The sequence below is a fragment of the Saccopteryx leptura genome, chromosome 9, assembly GCF_036850995.1.
Source record: "Saccopteryx leptura isolate mSacLep1 chromosome 9, mSacLep1_pri_phased_curated, whole genome shotgun sequence".
NCBI classification, from domain to species: domain Eukaryota; kingdom Metazoa; phylum Chordata; class Mammalia; order Chiroptera; family Emballonuridae; genus Saccopteryx; species Saccopteryx leptura.
This window is the reverse complement of record NC_089511.1, coordinates 86,286,266-86,308,366: the sequence shown is the minus strand read 5'-3', so window position 1 is coordinate 86,308,366 and position 22,101 is coordinate 86,286,266. Positions and strand designations below refer to the sequence as shown.

General features: G+C 38.0%; 1 protein-coding gene across 6 annotated transcripts in view; it reads right to left on the bottom strand.

The window, feature by feature from the left end:
- The window catches only part of CCSER2 (coiled-coil serine rich protein 2), a 164,357-nt gene that overhangs the window by 33,208 nt on the left and 109,048 nt on the right, over positions 1–22,101 (bottom strand). For all 6 annotated transcript variants that reach the window (XM_066349889.1, XM_066349890.1, XM_066349894.1 and 3 more), the window contains 3 exons: positions 20,372–20,455; positions 8,654–8,740; positions 1,042–1,131 (listed from right to left, as the gene is read on the bottom strand). In XM_066349889.1, the coding sequence (XP_066205986.1) occupies positions 1,042–1,131; positions 8,654–8,740; positions 20,372–20,455 (261 nt within the window). The remainder of the gene's footprint in view (positions 1–1,041; positions 1,132–8,653; positions 8,741–20,371; positions 20,456–22,101) is intronic.

Here is a 22,101-nt window from a genome sequence, read left to right as displayed (position 1 = left end):
CCAGCGAGACAGCACCCACTTCAATCCGCAAAACTCTCTCTATCCTTCAAGGCTCCCCAGTGTGCTTTTAGGGGGAGGAACTCCGAGCTAAATGTCAGCAGTCTGAAGTTAATATTACTATTTCGCTACTGTTTAATTATGGAAACTTTAATACGCCATTTAATTTTCCTGGCTTTTGTCAGCTTATCTATAATATAAAGGTATTCAGCAGGTAATTCCTATAGTAATAGGTAACAAGAAAGCCTAACATCTGTTAGGTGTGCTAGGCTGAAAATTGGAACTTCACTTCACCCAAGACCACAGTAACACTAACCCAGGAGTATATTTAGGCATGAGTTGGGGTGTTCTTACCATTTACTTTTTTCTGGTGAGCAGGCTTACAAACAAGACTAGCCAGTTTCCAGAACAGTGAAGTTGAGGGAGCCAGAGATGGTGGAAATACTCCCAGGAGGATGGCAAAATGGAACTTCTCACACTAATGAGACCACCTACCTACTTAGGAACAATGTCAGAAAACGCAACCATGCCTGCAAAGATACCATTCCCTAACTATGTCTAAAACATAACCTTTACTGTTTATATCCTAATGCATTTATATTTCCTAACAGTCTCAACACTTGAGTAATTATAATAATAAAATCTATTTGGACATTTTCAGTAAAAGAATATGTGGCACCATATATTTTCAAAGTTATATGCTGCCAAAGAGGAGGGATTGCATTTTTGTTACTTCATTTCTTTAAGGGTATGGGGAAATAATACTTGGATAAATACAGGAATGAGAGGAGACTAGACACTCAAATAAAATGGGTTATAAAATGCAGAATGGAAAAGCTAATAATTGCCATTCACTTTTGTGAGACACACAAGAGAAGCTTTAGAAAGCACATAAACACCTAAGAGACAAGAGTGAAACAACTTACTTAAAATGAACAGCCATGACAGATTCAAAACTTTTAGAGATTAGACTAAAAAAGGGATAAAACAAAATATCAAACTAATAAATGACTAGAGAAGGAGTTAAGGGTATACATTACTTACAGGAATTCTTCTCCATGGTGTTTGGGTATATTTATCAGCATATGTGCATTGCTCCTCTTTAGATTTTTGGTGGCAGTTACACCGAGTTGCCTGAACAAAAACAGAAATTTTTATCCTGGTGTAATTCTTCATATATACACCCATACTTATACAAATGAGGTAATTAGAGTCTCTCTTAGGAGGTTGAAAACCAGGGCAAACATCAATATCTATTAGGTATTCTCCCGTCTTATTCAGAGATTGGGTTCTAGAATCTGCCAGAAAGGCTAAAATTTTCAATATCAAAATTACCTTTGGCAATATCTTATATCATCCACAAAACAAACTACCTATCATTTTATGCATATAAATATGTGCAGCACTATATATAGGTATAGAATATAATAGGAACTTACAGTATATAAAGAATTGCAAGATTTTAAGTATTTCCCTAAACTATTATGGTAATTACAATATCTGCAGCACAATTTCTTAAATTCATTTTGTGGTTGAACTCTACTGGACATTAAATAAAAGCAGTCGACAAATAAGATTGTCTTTTCACAAGTTCATTGCTTTTAAGCTCCCTAATGATGTGCAGACTTTACTGAAATGGAATATTTTGAAGGATCTCTGCCCTTTGACAAGATCTATTTGAGCATCTCCATTCAAAAATGAATTTTCTACACATGATTCCAGTCCAAGAATACTCACTAGTCATTTATACAACAGAAAATAATATATCCATTGTGTAAATTTTGACCTTTCAAATAAATATCAATTTTTTTAAATGAAAAGACAAATAATGAGATTTTTTCCTTAGTGTGAAGTTGCAGTATAACCATATTATTTATTAAAATACTCCAATAGAAGTAATATACTTTCTTTAAGGGAAACCTATATAACAATTTCTTGATTATTTCACCAAGTTAAAATTATGAGTTTCTACTCTAAAAATAATTACAAATATTCAAAGTTTATTTCAACTGCAACTGGATCATTCTTATGTCTACATACAAAATAAAATCTAATTAAAACCAAAAATCTCTATAGTACTGACATTATTTTCCATTTCTTGTAGTACAGAGATATGTCCCATTCCTAAGAAATGGGACAGTCATTGAAACAAAATTCAATAGATACATGAATCTTGAATAATGCAGCACTTAGGTATGTCAACCCCCTGCACAGCTGAAAATCTGCATATAACATTTGACTACCCAAAAATAAAACTACTAATAGCCTACTGTTGATTTGAAGCTTTAATGATAACATAAGTAGTTAATTAACACATATTTTATATGTTATGTATTATATTCTATATTCTTACAATAAAGTAAGCTACACAAAAAATATTAAAATCACGAGAAAATATATTTATTGAAAAAAACAACTGCATATAAGTGGATCCACACAATTCAAACCCATGCTATTCAATTTGTCAACTTATAGCAAATACTATAAGACTTAATTAACTTTTACTTGACTTTGGGAGGTGAATGCACAGTGCAGTGGACAGATGATGTATTATGAAATGGTATAAATGAAACCTATGTAATTTTATTAACCAATGTTTTCCCAATAAATTCAATTAAAAAAATAAGACAATTTTTAAAATGTCATGAAAGGTATATAAAGAACAGAATATAAAACATTTATCTTAATGCAAGCACATTACTTATTCTATCTTGACTAGTGCAATTCTGGAAACAATTCCTTTCTGCGTCTGCATATGAAGAATAAGATTGGGCAAATATTTGAGTTTTCCAAATTTGGAAATCCTAGCTTTAGTGAAACACTTTTGACTTTCAACTAAGATTTTTCTTGGCCTGGTGGTATTTTTATGCCATTATGGTTTTGTTATCTTGGCCTTTTATATTATTACAAACTAAATAATCTTTAACTTCAAGACAGGATACATACTTTTTTAATATGACACTACAGAAGTGACGTCAGAGAAATGGCTCCGTAAGGAGTGATACCGATAAATCTCTCCAAAAATTCAACAAGATCTTCAACCAGAGACAGAAAAATCTACCCTTGGAGCCTCCAGAAGTTGCACACTAAACGCGAAAGTATGATCAAGCGAAAAATTGACTAAATATATAATCAACCCCAATGGAAATAAGACGGAGGAAGAAACACTCCGCCTTACTCACTAACCTAAATAAGAGCTGCTTTCACTGGGAACTGAGAGTATCGGAACTAAGGTGGGCATAGGGTGTGAATAGAACCAACTACGGCACAAACGTCCGAACCAGGCTGTGGCACGGACATTCAAACCGAGGAAAAACTGTGCTTGTGGCAACCCAGTCAACACAAGCTAACGCGCCAAATCCAGACAAAGAAAAGCAAGTGGGGCAGCCATAGGCCCCGATCTCCTGACCAGCGAGCACAGATAGTGGGCGAGACATTCCTCCTAGAGCCCTGGGAGAGGGCGCCCGTGTTACCGGACAGAGGGGCAGAGTCAGAGGCCTTTGTGTGGGCTGAAACTGGAGTCTCGGGGTCAACCCTGCGCCCTGAAAAGCAGCGCACGAGGAGTGAGCGGGAGCAAAATTCTCTATGATCGAACTTTTCTGTGCAGGCAAGGCGCCACCTCAACCAGGGCGAGAGGCAGCAGGCCCAATATCCTGGTCGGCCAGCGCGGATAGTGGGCGAGAGACTCCCCCGGGAGTGGGCGCCCGTGTTCCCAGACGGGGGGCAGAGTCAGAGGCCTTTGTGTGGGCCGAAACCTGATTCTCGGGGTCACCCCAGCACCCTGAAGAGCGGCGCGCTAAAGCGAGATTCCCTATGCTCAAACTTCTCCGGGCAGGTGGGGTGCCTCACCCAGCCATAGAAGCTAACAGACCCATGAAGGATTAGCTTAACCCATAGTCTGTTAAACGCCTAACTGACATATGCGACCCTAACTGACAAGATCTCTCTCAGGTCAGCGATCTGAAACAAGAGGGGAGATATTTTTCGGTACCTCTTGTTAATGCTGTGCACATAGGGGTGGGGGCAACCTCTGATTGGCAGAGCTTGCATATTCAGGGCAATATGTTAAAAAGGGAGACTTGGCACCTTATAAGTCATCCTGCTTTGCAAACAGCAACTAGGGCATCTTCTACCCAGCCAAAACAGGTTACAAAGTGCCAAAAGCCTGGGGAAAGTGGTCCCACAGAGTGCTGAGGCATTCGGGACACGCCTAGAGGAGCATAGAAAGGCACCTTAAAAATAACTACTCCCAGCTCCGCCTGAATATGCTAGCAGCTCTGACTGATTGAGCCTTACCCAGAGCCCTATGCTGAGTGGGGATAGAGTGGGGATATGCCAGCTCTTTGAGCCTCTTACTCGCCAGACAGAGGCAGCAGCAACTCCATAGCTGGATCATCAGGTTACTAATTCAGGAAGGAAAGACTAGGGGAAAGGCTCCGGGAAAACGGACTCTCTCATTGTCAGAGCCTGCAAATGCTAATGAGCTTCGTTTGACAACGAGAATAAAGCACAATACACAACATCGCCATATAGATTTATCAACTGCAAACCTCTACCTAAGCGTGTCACAGGGACAGAACCCGGGGTACAGAGTCACAGACCAGGAAGAGGGGGAGAAAAGAAAAAGCAAGAAGATAACCTCTCAAAATCAGGCATAATTCACAGACTTTATAACCTATCCTATTTTATTATATTTGTTTGTTTGTTTCTCTTCTTGTCTTGATTATTTTCTTCCTCTTCCAACTTGGTCATTTAATTCTTTGCTGGTCTTACTCTCTCCTCTCCTTGAACTACATTACCCATAAGCGTTACATCTCCCATTATCTTTCCTTTCTTCGTCCTTTCTCTCTATGAGGGTTGCACTCCAAAACCCTTAACTCTTTCTCTCTCTCCTATTGTTCTTTTTCCTTTTTCTTCTTTTAGTGTTTTCCTCTTTCTTTTTTACTCCCTCTATATTAGTTTCTTCTTTTCTCCTTTACTTTTCCTCTCACTCAATCCTTAATCACGAGCAAACTATTTTATTTGGGACTCAAATTTTTCTTTGTGGTGCTTTAGGGGTTTTTTACTTCACTTTTTTAACTCACTAGCAGTGCTCCCAAACCTGGCTCTCCACTTTATCTAGTTTTTGCTCTACTAAATACAATAGTAATTTTTTAAATTTTCCCCCTTTTTCCTGTTTCCCTCTTATTCCTCTCATTATATCTCTTAGTCAACCATCACTTAAAAGCAAATCATTTTATTCTTCACCCAAATTTTTTCCTTTTTTGCATTTTGTGGGTCCATACCACCTTTTTTTGCCCCTTTATCACTTCTCCCCAACACAGGCCCTCTATTACAGGTAGTCTTTGTTCTATTTAGCGTAATATAGTTCACAGTTCACCACAAGATTTTCTCAAGAAGGAGGGGAGAGAAGAAAAGAGGGAAAAAAAAGAGGGGGGGAAATAATTTTTTAATTTTTTTTAACTTTTTATTCTTTATTAATTCTCATTAGTACTATCAAAAAAACCACCCTCAGATGCCATTAAGGAAAAGAGAATTGAATATCATAGATACAACAGACAGAGAGGTAGCACAGATAGATGAGGAAAAATCTATGGAGAAAAAATTTAATATATTGGAAACCTTGGAGCTAAATGACAGAGAATTTAAAATAGAAATCATAAAAATACTCAGATATACAAAAAAAACACAGAAAGGCAATTTAGGGAGCTCAGAAAACAACTCAATGAACACAAAGAATATATTACCAAGGAAATTGAAACTATAAAAACAAATCAAACAGGGATGAAAAACTCAATGCACAAGCTGAAAAACGAGGTAACAAGCTTAGCTAATAGAACAGGCCAGACAGAAGGTAGGATTAGTGAAACAGACGACAAGCAACTTGAGGCACAACAAGAGAAGAAAGAGACTCAAAAATTTAAAAAAATGAGAAAGTCCTACAGGAATTGTCTGACTCCATCCAAAAGAATAACATAAGAATAATAGGTATATCAGAGGGAGAAGAGAGAGAAAATGGAATGGAGAACATATTCAAACAAATAATAGATGAGAACTTCCAAAGCTTGTGGAAAGAACTAAAACCTCAAATTCAAGAAGCAAACAGAACTCCGAGTTTTCTTAACCCCAACAAACCTACTCCAAGGCACATCGTAATGAAACTGGCACAAACCAACAACAAAGAAAAAATTCTCAAGGCAGCCAGGGAAAAGAAGAATACAACATATAAAGGAAGGCCCATTAGATTATCATCATATTTCTCAACAGAAACTCTACAAGCTAGAAGAGAGTGGACCCCAATATTTAAAGTCCAGAAAGAGAGGAACTTTCAGCCAAGAATACTATACCCATCAAAGCTATCCTTCAAATGTGAAGGAGAAATAAAAACATTCACAGATACAGAAAAGATGAGGGAATTTATCATCAGAAAACCCCCACTCCAGGAATTACTAAAGGGGGTATTCCAACCAGATACAAAGAACAAAACAAAACAAAATTACAAGTAAGAGCTCCACCAAGAACACAATAAAACCAAATTTAAACTCTGACAACAACAAAAAAAAGGGGGGGAGAGGACGGAAATTAACAGTAGCAAAGGACCATGGAGTGTAAAAGTACTCATAAGGGTTCAGAAAATAAAGTTAAGTGCATTGAGCAGAAAAAAAAAAAAAAAGTACTCATAAGATAGTGCACTACAATGAAAATAGCAGGAACCCTTTTCATTACTTAATGGTAACCACCCTTTAAAAAACCACCACAGAAGCACATGATTTTAAAAAGATAGCAACAGAAAAAAGATGTATGGAATACAACCAAACAAAAACAAAGGATAGAAAAACGAAAGAGAAGAATCAAACAAGACACAAAACTAACAGAAAGCAATGTATAAAATGGCAATAGGGAACTCACAAGTGTCAATAATTACACTAAATGTAAACGAATTAAACTCACCAATAAAAAGGCACAGAGTAGCAGAATGGATTAAAAAAGAAAATCCAACTGTATGCTGATTACAAGAAACTCATCTAAGCAACAAAGATAAAAACAAATTCAAAGTGAAAAGCTGGAAAACAATACTCCAAGCAAATAACATCCAAAAAAAAGCAGGCGTAGCAATACTCATATCTGATAATGCTGACTACAGTAGTAGTACAACCATTATGGAAGAAAGTATGGTGGTTCCTCAAAAAACTGAAAATAGAACTACCTTATGACCCAGCAATCCCTCTACTGGGTATATACCCCAAAACTCAGAAACATTTGATACGTAAAGACACATGCAGCCCCATGTTCATTGCAGCATTGTTCACAGTGGCCAAGACAAGGAAACAACCAAAAAGCCCTTCAATAGAAGACTGGATAAAGAAGATGTGGCACATATAGACTATGGAATACTACTCAGCCATAAGAAATGATGACACCGGATCATTTACAACAAAATGGTGGGATCTTGATAACATTATACAGAGTGAAATAAGTAAATCAGAAAAAAACAAGAACTTCATTATTCTATAAGTAGGTGGGACATAAAAACGAGACTAAGAGACATGGACAAGAGTGTGGTGGTTACGCGTGGGGGGGAGGGAGAGGGGAAGGGGGAAGGAGAGGGGCACAAAGAAAACTAGATAGAAGGTGATGGAGGACAATCTGACTTTGGGTGTTGGGTATGCAACATAATTGATTGACAAGATAACCTGGACATGTTTTCTTTGAACATATGTACCCTGATTTATTGATGTCACCCTAGTAGAATTAATAAAAATAATAATAATAATATGATACTATGTTTGAAATCGTAACTACTGAAAAATTATATCTATTCACCATCAGCCACAAAGAAACATTTTCTTAAGGACTACTTGTTACTTTCTCTCTTTATTATTTTTTGTATTTTTCTGAAGTGAGAAGGGGGGTTGCAGAGAAACAGACTCCCACATATGTCTGACAAGGATCTTCCCTGCAAGCCCACTAGGGGGTGATGCTCTGCACATCTGGGGCATTGCTCCGTTACAATTGGAACCATTCTAGTGCCTAAGGCAGAGGCCATGGAGCCATCCTCAGTGCCCAGGCCAACTTCGCTCCAATGGAGCCTTGGCTGAGGGAGAGGAAGAGACAGATAGAAAGGAGAGGGGGAAGTGTGGAGAAGCAGATGGGCGCTTCTCCTGTTTGCCCAGCCAGGAATCAAACCTGGGACTTCCACATACCAGGTGATGTTCTACCACTGAGCCAACCAGCCACGGCCTACTCTTCACTTTTTCTAACAGACATCTGTACAGATACCTAGGGCTTATACCCAGTTTCATTCTGCTACCAGAGAGACAATATGTCCTGTTCTCAACTCACTAGCACTCATTTCTTAAACAGCATATGGATTCAAGACAATTACCCTTTATCAATAAAATGGCTGTAAGTCAATGAATTTCAAAACCTCAAAACAGGCCACTGAAAATGAATGGACAAAGATTTTTTCTTCACCTTGAGTATCTATTATTTAGACTATAGGTTAAAACCACATGCTTTTAGAGTGCATATAATCTAAAAATAACCTGAAAGCCAAAAAATGTCAAATTTCAATTCTGTCTATAGCTTTTTATAAATAATATGTATTGCCCAGTTTGAGAAATCTTCACTTTATATACTATACTATAATACTTACAAGCTGATGTTCTAATAGTTGGATTTTTTCATCTTTTTTCTTTATTTCCTCTCTAAGTTGTTTTATTTCATTTAATAAATCTTCATTCTGAAACATTAAAAAAAGATAACATGAAGAATTTAACTGCATTTAAAATACACTAATGAGAAACATTAAATCAATAATGGAAACTGAGTAATGAATGCTTTGTTCATTCAAAAGAAAATTTCTAAATATACAAGGTACTAACTTATAAAAACAAACAAAAAGAAGAGAACACATTTTATTGTTCTAAGAATTCAGAGTAAAATGGAGTTTGACATGTAAACAATGAACAATAACAGCAGTAACAGCTAATACTCATTGAGTACTTAACAGATGCCAAGAACTAAGCACTTTTATGTAACCAAGCATTTGATCCTGACTACAATACTGAGGTAGGTACTATTATCCCCATTCCACAGATAAGAAAACTAGGACATAGGCCATAAAGTACAAGTTACATGCAAAATCATTAACTCTAGCTAAATTTCAAGGGATGTATAAGAGGTGCATATCATGGAAAATGAAAGGTACACAAGCAAAGGGGACTAAGTAATTAAATCAGCAGAAAGATAACTGTGCCTGAAGGATAACAAGGAGATATTTTTTTCCAGGAGTCATTTTTCTGAGAAAGAGAAAATACCTTGTCAACTTAATATAAAAAATTCCTAATAGGAAAAAATAAAAAATGAGGCCCTAGCTGGGAGGCTCGGTGGATGAAGTGTCTGCCATAGACAGAGATCGTGAGTTGGACCCATTATCAGGGCATGCATGAAAGCAATCAATGAGTACACAACTAAACAGAAAAACTAAGTGAGACAAGTTGATGCTTCTCTCTCTCTTCACTCTATCCGCCCACTAACAGTATTGAATGGAAAGTACTGTCAAGTTAAGTAGAAATCCAGTTACATTTCCAAGTATCAAGTATCAACACCCTCTAGTTAGCATTGTTTACTAGTATTCAATTATCCAGAAATATACACTGAGGAAGTAGTGCAAGCAGGAAAATTAGAATATATACATGAATAATACCATCATCTTTCCAGAGAGAAAAACACATTAAGCAGGTAATTTATATGTGTTGTTACTGAGCAAAGTATGGCAAGGCAAGGGATAAAAGCTTTTAAGACGAAAGCCACGCCAAGTGTCTAGAGTATTAAAATCAGCAGCTATTTTAATCTCTCCAGGTTTCCATGTTTACTAAAAAGGGTTTTATAAAGAATCAAGGAGAGATTTGTTTTACTGGCTTTAAGACAGAAAAGATATAGAGATTTATAAACTGAAGATGAAGAGGAAATAGATAAAGCACACTGAAAACAGACAACAGAGGTAGACAGAGCTAGGTCCCTAGCAACAGCAGAAGAGTCAAGAACACAAGAAGAATCTGTGATCACCCACCATGGCCACCTCTCCCCTGTAGAGGGAAAAAGTAAACAAGAGAGGCAATAGACACAGATCAGAAGGCATGAAGCGGGTAGTAGAGATTGCTCGGTGAACACAAGGCTGCCGGAAGACACTGTGAAGAGTGGCTGAGAATGGGGGGAATGGGGAGAGCTTGTCAAGACCAGTGCATCAGGGGAATGGGAGAGGGAGCTGTCCTAAGAAAAGGATGGATCAGAGACATGGCAGGTCCCCTGGAGAGTTTACACGTTAAATTTGTAATGACACCTCACCATATTTGCATCATCTGAAACTGAACTGTTAAACCACTTTGGATAAGATGGGAACACAGCTGAGGATATACTGATAAAAGTGCAAGAGTCCAGTGTTCTGGAGAGAAGCTATTGGTTATTGCAGCTTCTGTTGTAAAAGAAGGCAGAAATACGAGGAACTGTCTGCATAAGAGGAACAGAGCAGGGGGCAAGAAATAAATACTTCGTCAATGACGTAAGAGAAATGGCACCGTAAGGAGCGATACCGATAAATCTCCCCCAAAATTCAACAAGAACTTCAACCAGAGACAGAAAAATCTATCTGTGGAGCCTACAGAAGTTCCACACAAAACGCAAAGGTATGATCGAGCAAAAAATTGACTAAATATATAATCAACCCCGAAGGAAATAAGACAGAGGAAGAAACACTCCGCCTTATTAACCTAAATAAGGGCTGATTGCACTGGGATCTGAGAGTATAGGAACTAAGGTGGGCATCGGGTGTGAATAGAACCAGGCTGTGGCACAAACGTCCGAAACAGGCTGTGGCATGGACATCCAAGCCGAGGAAAAACTGTGCTTGTGGCAACCCAGTCAACATAAGCTAACGCTTGCGCCAAATCCAGACAAAGAAAGGCAGGTGGGGCAGCCATAGGCCCCGATGATCGGGGAGCGCAGATAGTGGGAGAGAGATTCCTCCTAGAGCCCCAGGAGTGGGTGCCCGTGTTAACGAATAGAGGGGCAGAGTCAGAGGTCTTTGTGTGGGCCGAAACCGGAGTCTCGGGGTCGCCCCTGCGCCCTGAAAAGCAGTGTGTGCGGAGTGAGTCGGAGCGAAATTCCCTACGCTTGAACTCCTCCCGGCGGGCAGGGTGCCGCCTCACTCAGGGAGAGAGGCAGCCGGCCGGTTTACTGGTCAGTGAGCATGGATAGTGGGCGAGAGAATCCCCTGGGAGTGGGCGCCCGTGTTCCCGAACAAAGGTGCAGAGTCAGACGCCTTTGTGTGGGCCGAAACCTGAGTCTCGGGTCGCCACTGTGCCCTGAAGAACAGTGCGTGAAAGCTACATTCCCTACGCTCGAACTTCTCTGGGCGGGTGGGGCGCCACACTCAGCCATACAAGCTAACAGAGCCATGAAGGATTAGCTTAACCCACAGTCCGCTCCCCTCCCAACTGACCTATGTTACCCTAACTGACAAGATCTTTCTCAGGCAGAGACAGCAGCAACCCCATAACTGGATTATCAGGCTGCTTATTCAGGAAGAAAAGACTAGGAGAGAGGCTCCAGGAAAACGGACTCTCTCATTGTCAGAGCCTGCAAATGCTAATGAGCTTCGTCCGACAACGAGACTGAAGCCCAATATATGACATTGCCATAGAGATTTATCAACTGCAAACCTCTACCTAAGCGTGCCACAGGGGCAGAACCCGGGGTACAGAGTCACCGACCAGGAAGAAGGGGAGAAAAGAAAAAGCAAGAAGATAACCTCTCAAAATCAGAAATAATTCACAGATTTTATAACCTATCCTATTTTATTATATTTGTTTGTTTCTCTTATTGTCTTGATTATTTTCTTCCTCTTCCAACTTGGTCATTTAATTCTTTGCTGGTCTTACTCTCTCCTCTCCTTGAACTACATTACCCATAAGTGTTACATCTCCCATTATCTTTCCTTTCTTCTTCCTTTCTCTCTATGAGGGTTGCACTCCAAAACCCTTAACTCTCTCTTTCTCTCTCTCTCTCCTATTGTTCTTTTTCCTTTTTTCTTCTTTTAGTGTTTTCCTCTTTCTTTTTTTCTCCCTCTATATTAGTTTCTTCTTTTCTCCTTTTCTTTTCCCCTCATTCAATCCTTAATCACGAACAAACTATTTTATTTGGGATTCAAATTTTTCTTTGTGGTGCTTTAGGGGTTTTTTACTTCGCTTTTTTAACTCACTAGCAGTGCTCCCAAACCAGGCTCTCCACTTTATCTAGTTTTTGCTCTACTAAATACAATAGTAATTTTTTAAAATTTACCCCTTTTTCCTGTTTCCCTCTTATTCCTCTCATTATATCTCTTAGTCAACCATCACTTAAAAGCAAATCATTTTATTCTTCACCCAAATTTTTTCCTTTTTTGCATTTTGTGGGTCCATACCACCTTTTTTTGCCCCTTTATCACTTCTCCCCAACACAGGCCCTCTATTACAGGTAGTCTTTGTTCTATTTAGCGTAATATAGTTCACAGTTCACCACAAGATTTTCTCAAGAAGGAGGGGAGAGAAGAAAAGAGGGAAAAAAAAGAGGGGGGGAAATAATTTTTTAATTTTTTTTAACTTTTTATTCTTTATTAATTCTCATTAGTACTATCAAAAAAACCACCCTCAGATGCCATTAAGGAAAAGAGAATTGAATATCATAGATACAACAGACAGAGAGGTAGCACAGATAGATGAGGAAAAATCTATGGAGAAAAAATTTAATATATTGGAAACCTTGGAGCTAAATGACAGAGAATTTAAAATAGAAATCATAAAAATACTCAGATATACAAAAAAAACACAGAAAGGCAATTTAGGGAGCTCAGAAAACAACTCAATGAACACAAAGAATATATTACCAAGGAAATTGAAACTATAAAAACAAATCAAACAGGGATGAAAAACTCAATGCACAAGCTGAAAAACGAGGTAACAAGCTTAGCTAATAGAACAGGCCAGACAGAAGGTAGGATTAGTGAAACAGACGACAAGCAACTTGAGGCACAACAAGAGAAGAAAGAGACTCAAAAATTTAAAAAAATGAGAAAGTCCTACAGGAATTGTCTGACTCCATCCAAAAGAATAACATAAGAATAATAGGTATATCAGAGGGAGAAGAGAGAGAAAATGGAATGGAGAACATATTCAAACAAATAATAGATGAGAACTTCCAAAGCTTGTGGAAAGAACTAAAACCTCAAATTCAAGAAGCAAACAGAACTCCGAGTTTTCTTAACCCCAACAAACCTACTCCAAGGCACATCGTAATGAAACTGGCACAAACCAACAACAAAGAAAAAATTCTCAAGGCAGCCAGGGAAAAGAAGAATACAACATATAAAGGAAGGCCCATTAGATTATCATCATATTTCTCAACAGAAACTCTACAAGCTAGAAGAGAGTGGACCCCAATATTTAAAGTCCAGAAAGAGAGGAACTTTCAGCCAAGAATACTATACCCATCAAAGCTATCCTTCAAATGTGAAGGAGAAATAAAAACATTCACAGATACAGAAAAGATGAGGGAATTTAACATCAGAAAACCCCCACTCCAGGAATTACTAAAGGGGGTATTCAACCAGATACAAAGAACAAAACAAAACAAAATTACAAGTAAGAGCTCCACCAAGAACACAATAAAACCAAATTTAAACTCTGACAACAACAAAAAAAAAGGGGGGAGAGGACGGAAATTAACAGTAGCAGAGGACCATGGAGTGCAAAAGTACTCATAAGATAGTGCACTACAATGAAAAGAGTAGGAACCCTTTTCATTACTTAATGGTAACCACCCTTTAAAAAACCACCACATGATTTTAAAAAGAAGCACATGATTTTAAAAAGATAGCAACAGAGAAAAGATGTATGGAATACAACCAAACAAAAACAAAGGATAGAAAAACGAAAGAGAAGAATCAAACAAGACACAAAACTAACAGAAAGCAATGTATAAAATGGCAATAGGGAACTCACAAGTGTCAATAATTACACTAAATGTTAACGGATTAAACTCACCAATAAAAAGGCACAGAGCCCTGGCCGGTTGGCTCAGTGGTAGAGTGTCGGCCTGGCGTGCAGAGGTCCCTGGTTTGATTCCCGGCCAGGGCACACAGGAGAAGCGCCCATCTGCTTCTCCACCCCTCCCCCTCTCCTTCCTCTCTGTCTCTCTCTTCCCCTCCCACAGCCAAGGCTCCATTGGAGCAAAGATGGCCCGGGCACTGGGGATGGCTCTGTGGCCTCTGCCTCAGGCACTAGTGTGGCTCTGGTTTTGACATAGCGACGCCCCGGATGGGCAGAGCATCGCCCCCTGGTGGGCAGAGCGTCACCCCCTTGGTGGGTGTGCCGGGTGGATCCCGGTCGGTCGCATGCGAGAGTCTGTCTGACTCTCTCCCTGTTTCCAGCTTCAGAAAAATGGGAAAATAAAAAAGGCACAGAGTAGCAGAAAGGATTAAAAAAGAAAATCCAACTGTATGCTGCCTACAAGAAACTCATCTAAGCAACAAAGATAAAAACAAATTCAAAGTGAAAGGCTGGAAAATAATACTCCAAGCAAATAACATCCAAAAAAAAAGCAGGCGTAGCAATACTCATATCTGATAATGCTGACTACAACAGCAAAAGTACTCAGAGACAAAAATGCTCATTTCATAATGATTAAGGGGACGCTGAATCAAGAAGACATAACAATTCTTAATATATATGCATCAAACCATGGAGCACCAAAAGATATAAGACAGCTACTTATTGACCTTAAAACAAAACCTGACAAAAATACAATCATACTTGGAGACCTCAATACACCGCTGACGGCTCTAGATCGGTCATCCAAACAGAGAATCAATTAAGATATATTGGCCTTAAACAAAACACTAGAGCACCTGGATATGATAGACATCTACAGGACATTTCATCCCAACGTGACAGTGTATACATGTTTCTCCAGTGTACAAGGATCATTCTCAAGAACTGACCATATGCTGGGCCACAAAAACAACATCAGCAAATTCAAAAAAATCGAAGTTGTACCAAGCATATTTTCTGATCATAAAGCCTAAAAAGTAGAATTCAACTGCAAAAAAGAGGAAAAAACCCCACAAAAATGTGGAAACTAAACAACATACTTTTAAAAAATGAATGGGTCAAAGAAATAAGCGCAGAGATCAAAAGATATATACAGACAAATGAAAATGACAATACGACATATCAGAATCTATGGGATGCAGCAAAAGCAGTGATAAGAGGGAAGTTCATATCACTTCGGGCCTATATGAACAAACAAGAGAGAGCCCAGGTGAACCACTTAACTTCACACCTTAAGGAACTGGAAAAAGAAGAAAGACAACCCAAAACCAGCTGAAGAAAGGAGATAATAAAAATCAGAGCAGAAATAAATGAAATAGAGAACAGAAAAACTATAGAAAAAATTAATAGAACAAGGAGCTGGTTCTTTGAAAAGATCAACAAAATTGACAAACCCTTGGCAAGGCTTACCAAGGAAAAAAGAGAAAGGACTCATATAAACAAAATCCAAAATGAAAGAGGAGAAATCACCACCTATATGATGAAAGAAGATATCATAGATATACAAAGAATTATTGTAGAATACTATGAAAAACTTTATGCCACTAAATTCAACAATCTAGAAAAAATGGATAAATTCCTAGAACAATACAACCTTCCTAGACTGAGTCAAGAAGAAGCAGAGAGCCTAAACAGACCAATTAGCAGGGAAGAAATAGAAAAAACTATTAAAAACCTCCCCAAAAATAAAAGTCCAGGCCCAGACAGTTATAATAGTGAATTCTATCAAACATTCAAAGAAGACTTGGTTCCTATTCTACTCAAAGTCTTCCAAAAAATTGAAGAAGAAGCAATACTTCCAAACACATTTTATGAGCCCAACATAACCCTCATACCAAAACCGGCAAAGGACAGCACAAAAAAAGAAAATTACAGACCAATATCTCTAATTAATACAGATGCTAAAATACTAAACAAAATACTAGCAAATCGAATACAACAACATATTAAAAAAATAATACATCACGATCAAGTGGGATTCATCCCAGAATCTCAAGGATAGTTCAACATACGTAAAACGGTTAACGTAATACACCATATCAACAAAACAAAGAACAAAAACCACTTGATCTTATCAATAGACGCAGAAAAAGCATTCGATAAAATACAACACAATTTTATGTTTAAGACTCTCAACAAAATGGGTATAGAAGGAAAATATCTCAACATGATAAAGGCCATATATGATAAACCATCAGCTAACATATTAAATGGCACAAAACTGAAGGCTTTCCCCCTTAAATCAGGAACAAGACAGGGTTGTCCACTCTCTCCACTCTTATTTAATATGGTGCTAGAGGTTCTAGCCAGAGCAATCAGACAAGACAAAGAAATAAAAGACATCCATATCGGAAAAGAAGAGGTAAAGGTATCACTTTTTGCAGATATGATCTTATACATCGAAAACATCAAAGAATACACAAAAAGACTACTAGAAACAATAAGCCAATACAGTAAGGTCTCAGGATACAAAATTAACATACAAAAGTCCATAGCCTTTCTATATGCCAACAATGAAACATTTGAGAACGAACTCTAAAAAGTAATCCCCTTCATGATTGCAACAAAAAAATAAAATACCTAGGAATAAACATAACAAAGAATGTAAAGGACTTACATAATGAAAACTACAAACCATTCTTAAGGGAAATCAAAAAAGATACAATGAGATGGAAGAATATTCCTTTTTCTTGGATAGGAAGAATAAATATAATCAAGATGGCCATATTACCCAAAGCAATATACAAATTTAATGCAATTCCCATCAAAATTCCAATGACATTTTTTAAAGAAATGAAACAAAAAAATCATCAGATTTATATGGAACTATAAAAAAACCCAAATAGCCAAAGCAATCCTAAAGAAAAAGAATGAAGCTGGGGGCATTATAATACCTGACTTCAAACTATATTATAGGGCCACGACAATCAAAACAGCATGGTATTGGCAGAAAAATAGATACTCAGACCAATGGAACAGAATAGAAAATACAGAAATAAAACCACATACATATGGTCAAATAATTTTCTATAAAGGGGCCAACAACACACAATGGAGAAAAGAAACCCTCTTCAACAAATGGTGCTGGGAAAACTGGAAAGCCACATGCAAAAGAATGAAACGACTACAGTTTGTCCCCTATTACTAAAATTAATTCAAAATGGATCAAAGACCTAAGTATAAGACCTGAAACAATAAAGTACATAGAAGAAGACATAGGTTCTAAACTCATGGACCTTTGTTTTAAAGAGCATTTTATGAATTTGACTCCAAAGGCAAAGGAAGTGAAGGCAAAAATAAATGAATGGGACTACATCAGACTAAGAAGTTTTTGCTCAGCAAGAGAAACTGACAACAAAATAAACAGACAGCCAACTAAATGGGAAATGTTATTTTCAAACAACAGCTCAGATAAGGACCTAATATCCAAAATATACAAAGAACTCATAAAACTCAACAACAAACAAACAAACAATCCAATAAAAAAATGGGAAGAGGACATGAACAGACACTTCTCCCAGGAAGAAATACAAATGGCCAATAGATATATGAAAAGACGCTCATCTTCATTAGTTATTAGAGAAATGCAAATCAAAACTGCAATGAGATAGCACCTCACACCTGTTAGATTAGCTATTATCAACAAGACAGGTAATAGCAAATGTTGGAGAGGCTGTAGAGAAAAAGGAACTCATTCACTGTTTGTGGGACTGTAAAGTAGTACAACCATTATGGAAGAAAGTATGGTGGTTCCTCAAAAAACTGAAAATAGAACTACCTTATGACCCAGCAATCCCTCTACTGGGTATATACCCCCAAAACTCAGAAACATTGATACGTAAAGACACATGCAGCCCCGTGTTCACTGCAGCATTGTTCACAGTGGCCAAGACAGGGAAACAACCAAAAAGCCCTTCAATAGAAGACTGGATAAAGAAGATGTGGCACATATAGACTATGGAATACTACTCAGCCATAAGAAATGATGACATCGGATCATTTACAGCAAAATGGTGGGATCCTGATAACATTATACGGAGTGAAATAAGTAAATCAGAAAAAAACAAGAACTGCATTATTCCATACGTAGGTGGGACATAAAAACGAGACTAAGAGACATTGACAAGAGTGTGGTGGTTACGGTGGCAGGGAGGAGGGGGGGCACAAAGAAAACTAGATAGAAGGTGATGGAGGACAATCTGACTTTGGCTGATGGGTATGCAACATAATTGATCGACAAGATAAACTGGACATGTTTTCTTTGAACATATGTACCCTGATTTATTGATGTCACCCTAATAAAATTAAAAATAAATAAATAAATAAATAAATAAATACTTCGTAACAATATGTCTACTGTGTAATATCCAATATATAAACAAGCAGGAAAGGAACAGTGGGGGAAAATGAAGATACTTTTGTAAAATAGTAGGATTAAATTTTTTTCTTTAAAAAATATTATTTTACTCGTAAAAAACTTTCCACAAAAAAGTGCAGGAAAAAGTCAAATTTGCTTTTAAATTTGTCAGTCACAAAACTTTAAAAAACTGAAGAGATAATCAGAGATCGTGTAAGTCAATGGTTCTCAATGGATGTGTATGTAAGTCTTTTTGTTTCTTTTCTTTTTAAAGACATGTTTAGCTGCAGACTGGCTGATTTGGAGTATTATTACATTCACAATATGATGGAAGCACAGAGGTGGGAAAGAATTTTGTGTAAGGGCCAGCAGGTAACATGTTGAAAATCCATGATTAGATAACCAGATGTGACCACTATATTCTATATTCTATATTCTTTTGATCTTGATTATTTTATATAGAGTCCTGTTCCCAGTAAGTCACTCTATATCCTCTGAGAAATTATGCTTCTTTGACCCCTAAGAGCAGGCTTGGTCACTGACCTTTTAAAGTCACATATGCTACATCCAAACAAAACCCACAGGTGGTTCTGCCAGTGCTTCCTTCCCTCGGGTACAAAAACGCTGTGTCCCAGGGATGGGCTGGCTGATCCTTCAGCCTGGACCTCAGAAAGAAGTCACATGAAACAGAGTCCCAATATGTAACACATTAAGAAATAACTGGAGAGAAATAAACTTTCTTATTGTAAAGCTCCGGTATTTCCAGATTGTTTGTTACTGCAGATGACTAGCAAACATCCACAAACATACCCTGAAAATAGAATGTAAAAGCAAAAAAATGAATAAATCAAGAATTAAATAAATCAAGATTACTTGTTTGTACTTAAGAAATATATGCTTCACCTGACCAGGTGGTGGCACACTGGACAGAGCATTGGACTGGGATGCAGAAGACCCAAGTTCGAAACACTAAGGTTGATGGCTTGAACGTGGGCTCATCCAGCTTGAGTGGGCTCACCAGCTTGAACGCGGGGTTGATGGTTTGAGCCTGGGATCATAGACATGACCCTATAGTCACTGGCTTGAAGCCCAAGGTTGCTGGCTTGAGCCTAAGGCTGCTAGCTTGAGCAAGGGGTCACTCATTCTGCTATAGACCCCCGGTCAAGGCACATATGAGAAAGCAATCAATGAACAACTAAGGAAGAATTGATGCTTCTAATCTCTCTCCCTTCCTGTCTGTCTGTTCCTATCTGTCCCTCTCTCTCTCACACAAAAAATAAATAAATAAATATATATATATATATATATATACTTATATATATATATATGCTTCAAAAATAGTTGTGAAAGACAAGCGTTCTTCAACTAAATATAAACCTAAATATGAGAATTATAAAAAAGTACTTTCACTCACTAAAATATACCTGCATTCTATAAGATAAATCAATCTCTTTTTCAGTATTTCTTCAATGTAATGATATGTGATATGATATATGAGAAATACCTATTAACCATTTAAATTTTTATTGGTAGCCATTTCAAAAACTGTTACTCATAAAAAAATCTTTAATTTAATGATTTGTAAAAAATTATATATTATTATTACTGGCACAGGCCAAGAATAATAATAATAATAATAATAATATATAACAAATGCTTATCCAACTGAAAAAATAAATTCAAATTAAAGCCCCACAGGGACATCATTTTAAATTAATAAGGTAGCAAAAGTTAAAAGCAAACCTGTTAAAACTCATGACAGCAAAGCTAAAAGTTTTAAAACATTTATTAGTAAACATTTTAATTCTTATTGTTAAAACTTCAGAAATAAAAGAATTTTGAAAAACTCAGCATGACTACCTAATCATACCTTATATATTTGATCAGCATCTTCCGGCTCTGGACTAGATGGCAATGACAGCTGGACATCATGCAATGACCCGCTTCCATCATGCTGTTGGGAAGAAGAGAAAGAAAGTGTGAGATTGATACAATAACTACAGGCATTCAGTTCAACCTGTGCTCACCCCAGAGCAAATGCTAGCATGGCGAAGAATAGAAAATAAGATTTTAGAAACCTGTCTTCTCTATGAAAAAAGAGAGCTAGGGCAAGAAAAAATTGTGGAAATAAATAACACACTACATGAGTGGGTGAAGCAGAAAACCACTGAGACTTTTTTAGGGTGGGAAAATATAAGAACTTTTCTAAAAACTTTTTAAAGATTCTCTTAGCTACAAAAAATGTAAAATAAAAGTTAAATTAAATCTGCTTTGGTTTAGCTGTGGTGTTTAGGGTATAGAGGAGACAGAAGCCGTAATATTAAGTAACTCAGCAAGGATTGGCCACAAAAATAATTTGATTAAAAATACTAGACATGCCCTGGCCGGTTGGCTCAGCGGTAGAGCGTCGGCCTAGCGTGCGGAGGACCCGGGTTCGATTCCCGGCCAGGGCACACAGGAGAAGCGCCCATTTGCTTCTCCACCCCTCCGCCGCGCTTTCCTCTCTGTCTCTCTCTTCCCCTCCCGCAGCCTAGGCTCCATTGGAGCAAAGATGGCCCGGGCGCTGGGGATGGCTCTGTGGCCTATGCCTCAGGCGCTAGAGTGGCTCTGGTCGCAACATGGCGACGCCCAGGATGGGCAGAGCATCACCCCCTGGTGGGCAGAGCGTCGCCCCTGGTGGGCGTGCCAGGTGGATCCCGGTCGGGCGCATGCGGGAGTCTGTCTGACTGTCTCTCCCTGTTTCCAAGCTTCAGAAAAATGAAAAAAGAAAAAAAAAAAAAATACTAGACATGTGAGTATAAATTTTGCATCTTACATTAAGTCTTAGAACAGGCAAAACTAATTTATGGTGTTAGAATCAGAAGAACAGAGGTTGACTCGGGGGAAGAGGTTATTAATTGGGAGGGAGCATTAAGAAACCTACTAGGATGATGGAAATGTTCTGTCTTGACTATATGGTGGTTACATTGGTACATACAAATGCAAGTTCACTTAAGATTGGCACATATGAAGCAGTTTACTGGATGTAAGCTATACCTCAATTAAAAAGAGTTGAAAAAAAATAAACTTTTTTGTCCTTAAACACAATAAAGAAAACAACAGGACAATATTAAGTCCTCTCCTTTGCCAAACTGGTTTGGGAACAACCAGCTAAGACATGGCGCGTTCAGTGATTCACAGACAACCTTGAGAAAGCTGAATGAACCAGTGAAGAGTATACCTGGGGTGATGGTAAGGGACTGAGCCTCTGACCAAGGCAGTACAACTCTGGTTTGGCACCTGTTTGTTCAGATGGTATCCAGCTGCCTTGGGAAACTCACCAAGTTAAGTTGTCAACCTTCAAGTAGCAATACCATATCAATCATTCTTCAACATATCTGTCCTAAAGGGACTCTTCTAGACCAGTGGTCCCCAACCCCTGGGCCGCGGACCGGTACTGGTCCGTGGGCCATTTGGTACCGGTACGCAGAGAAAGAATAAATAACTTACATTATTTCTGTTTTCTTTATATTTAAGTCTGAATGATGTTTTATTTTTTAAAAATGACCAGATTCCCTCTGTTACATCCATCTAAGACTCAATCTTGACACTTGTCTCGGT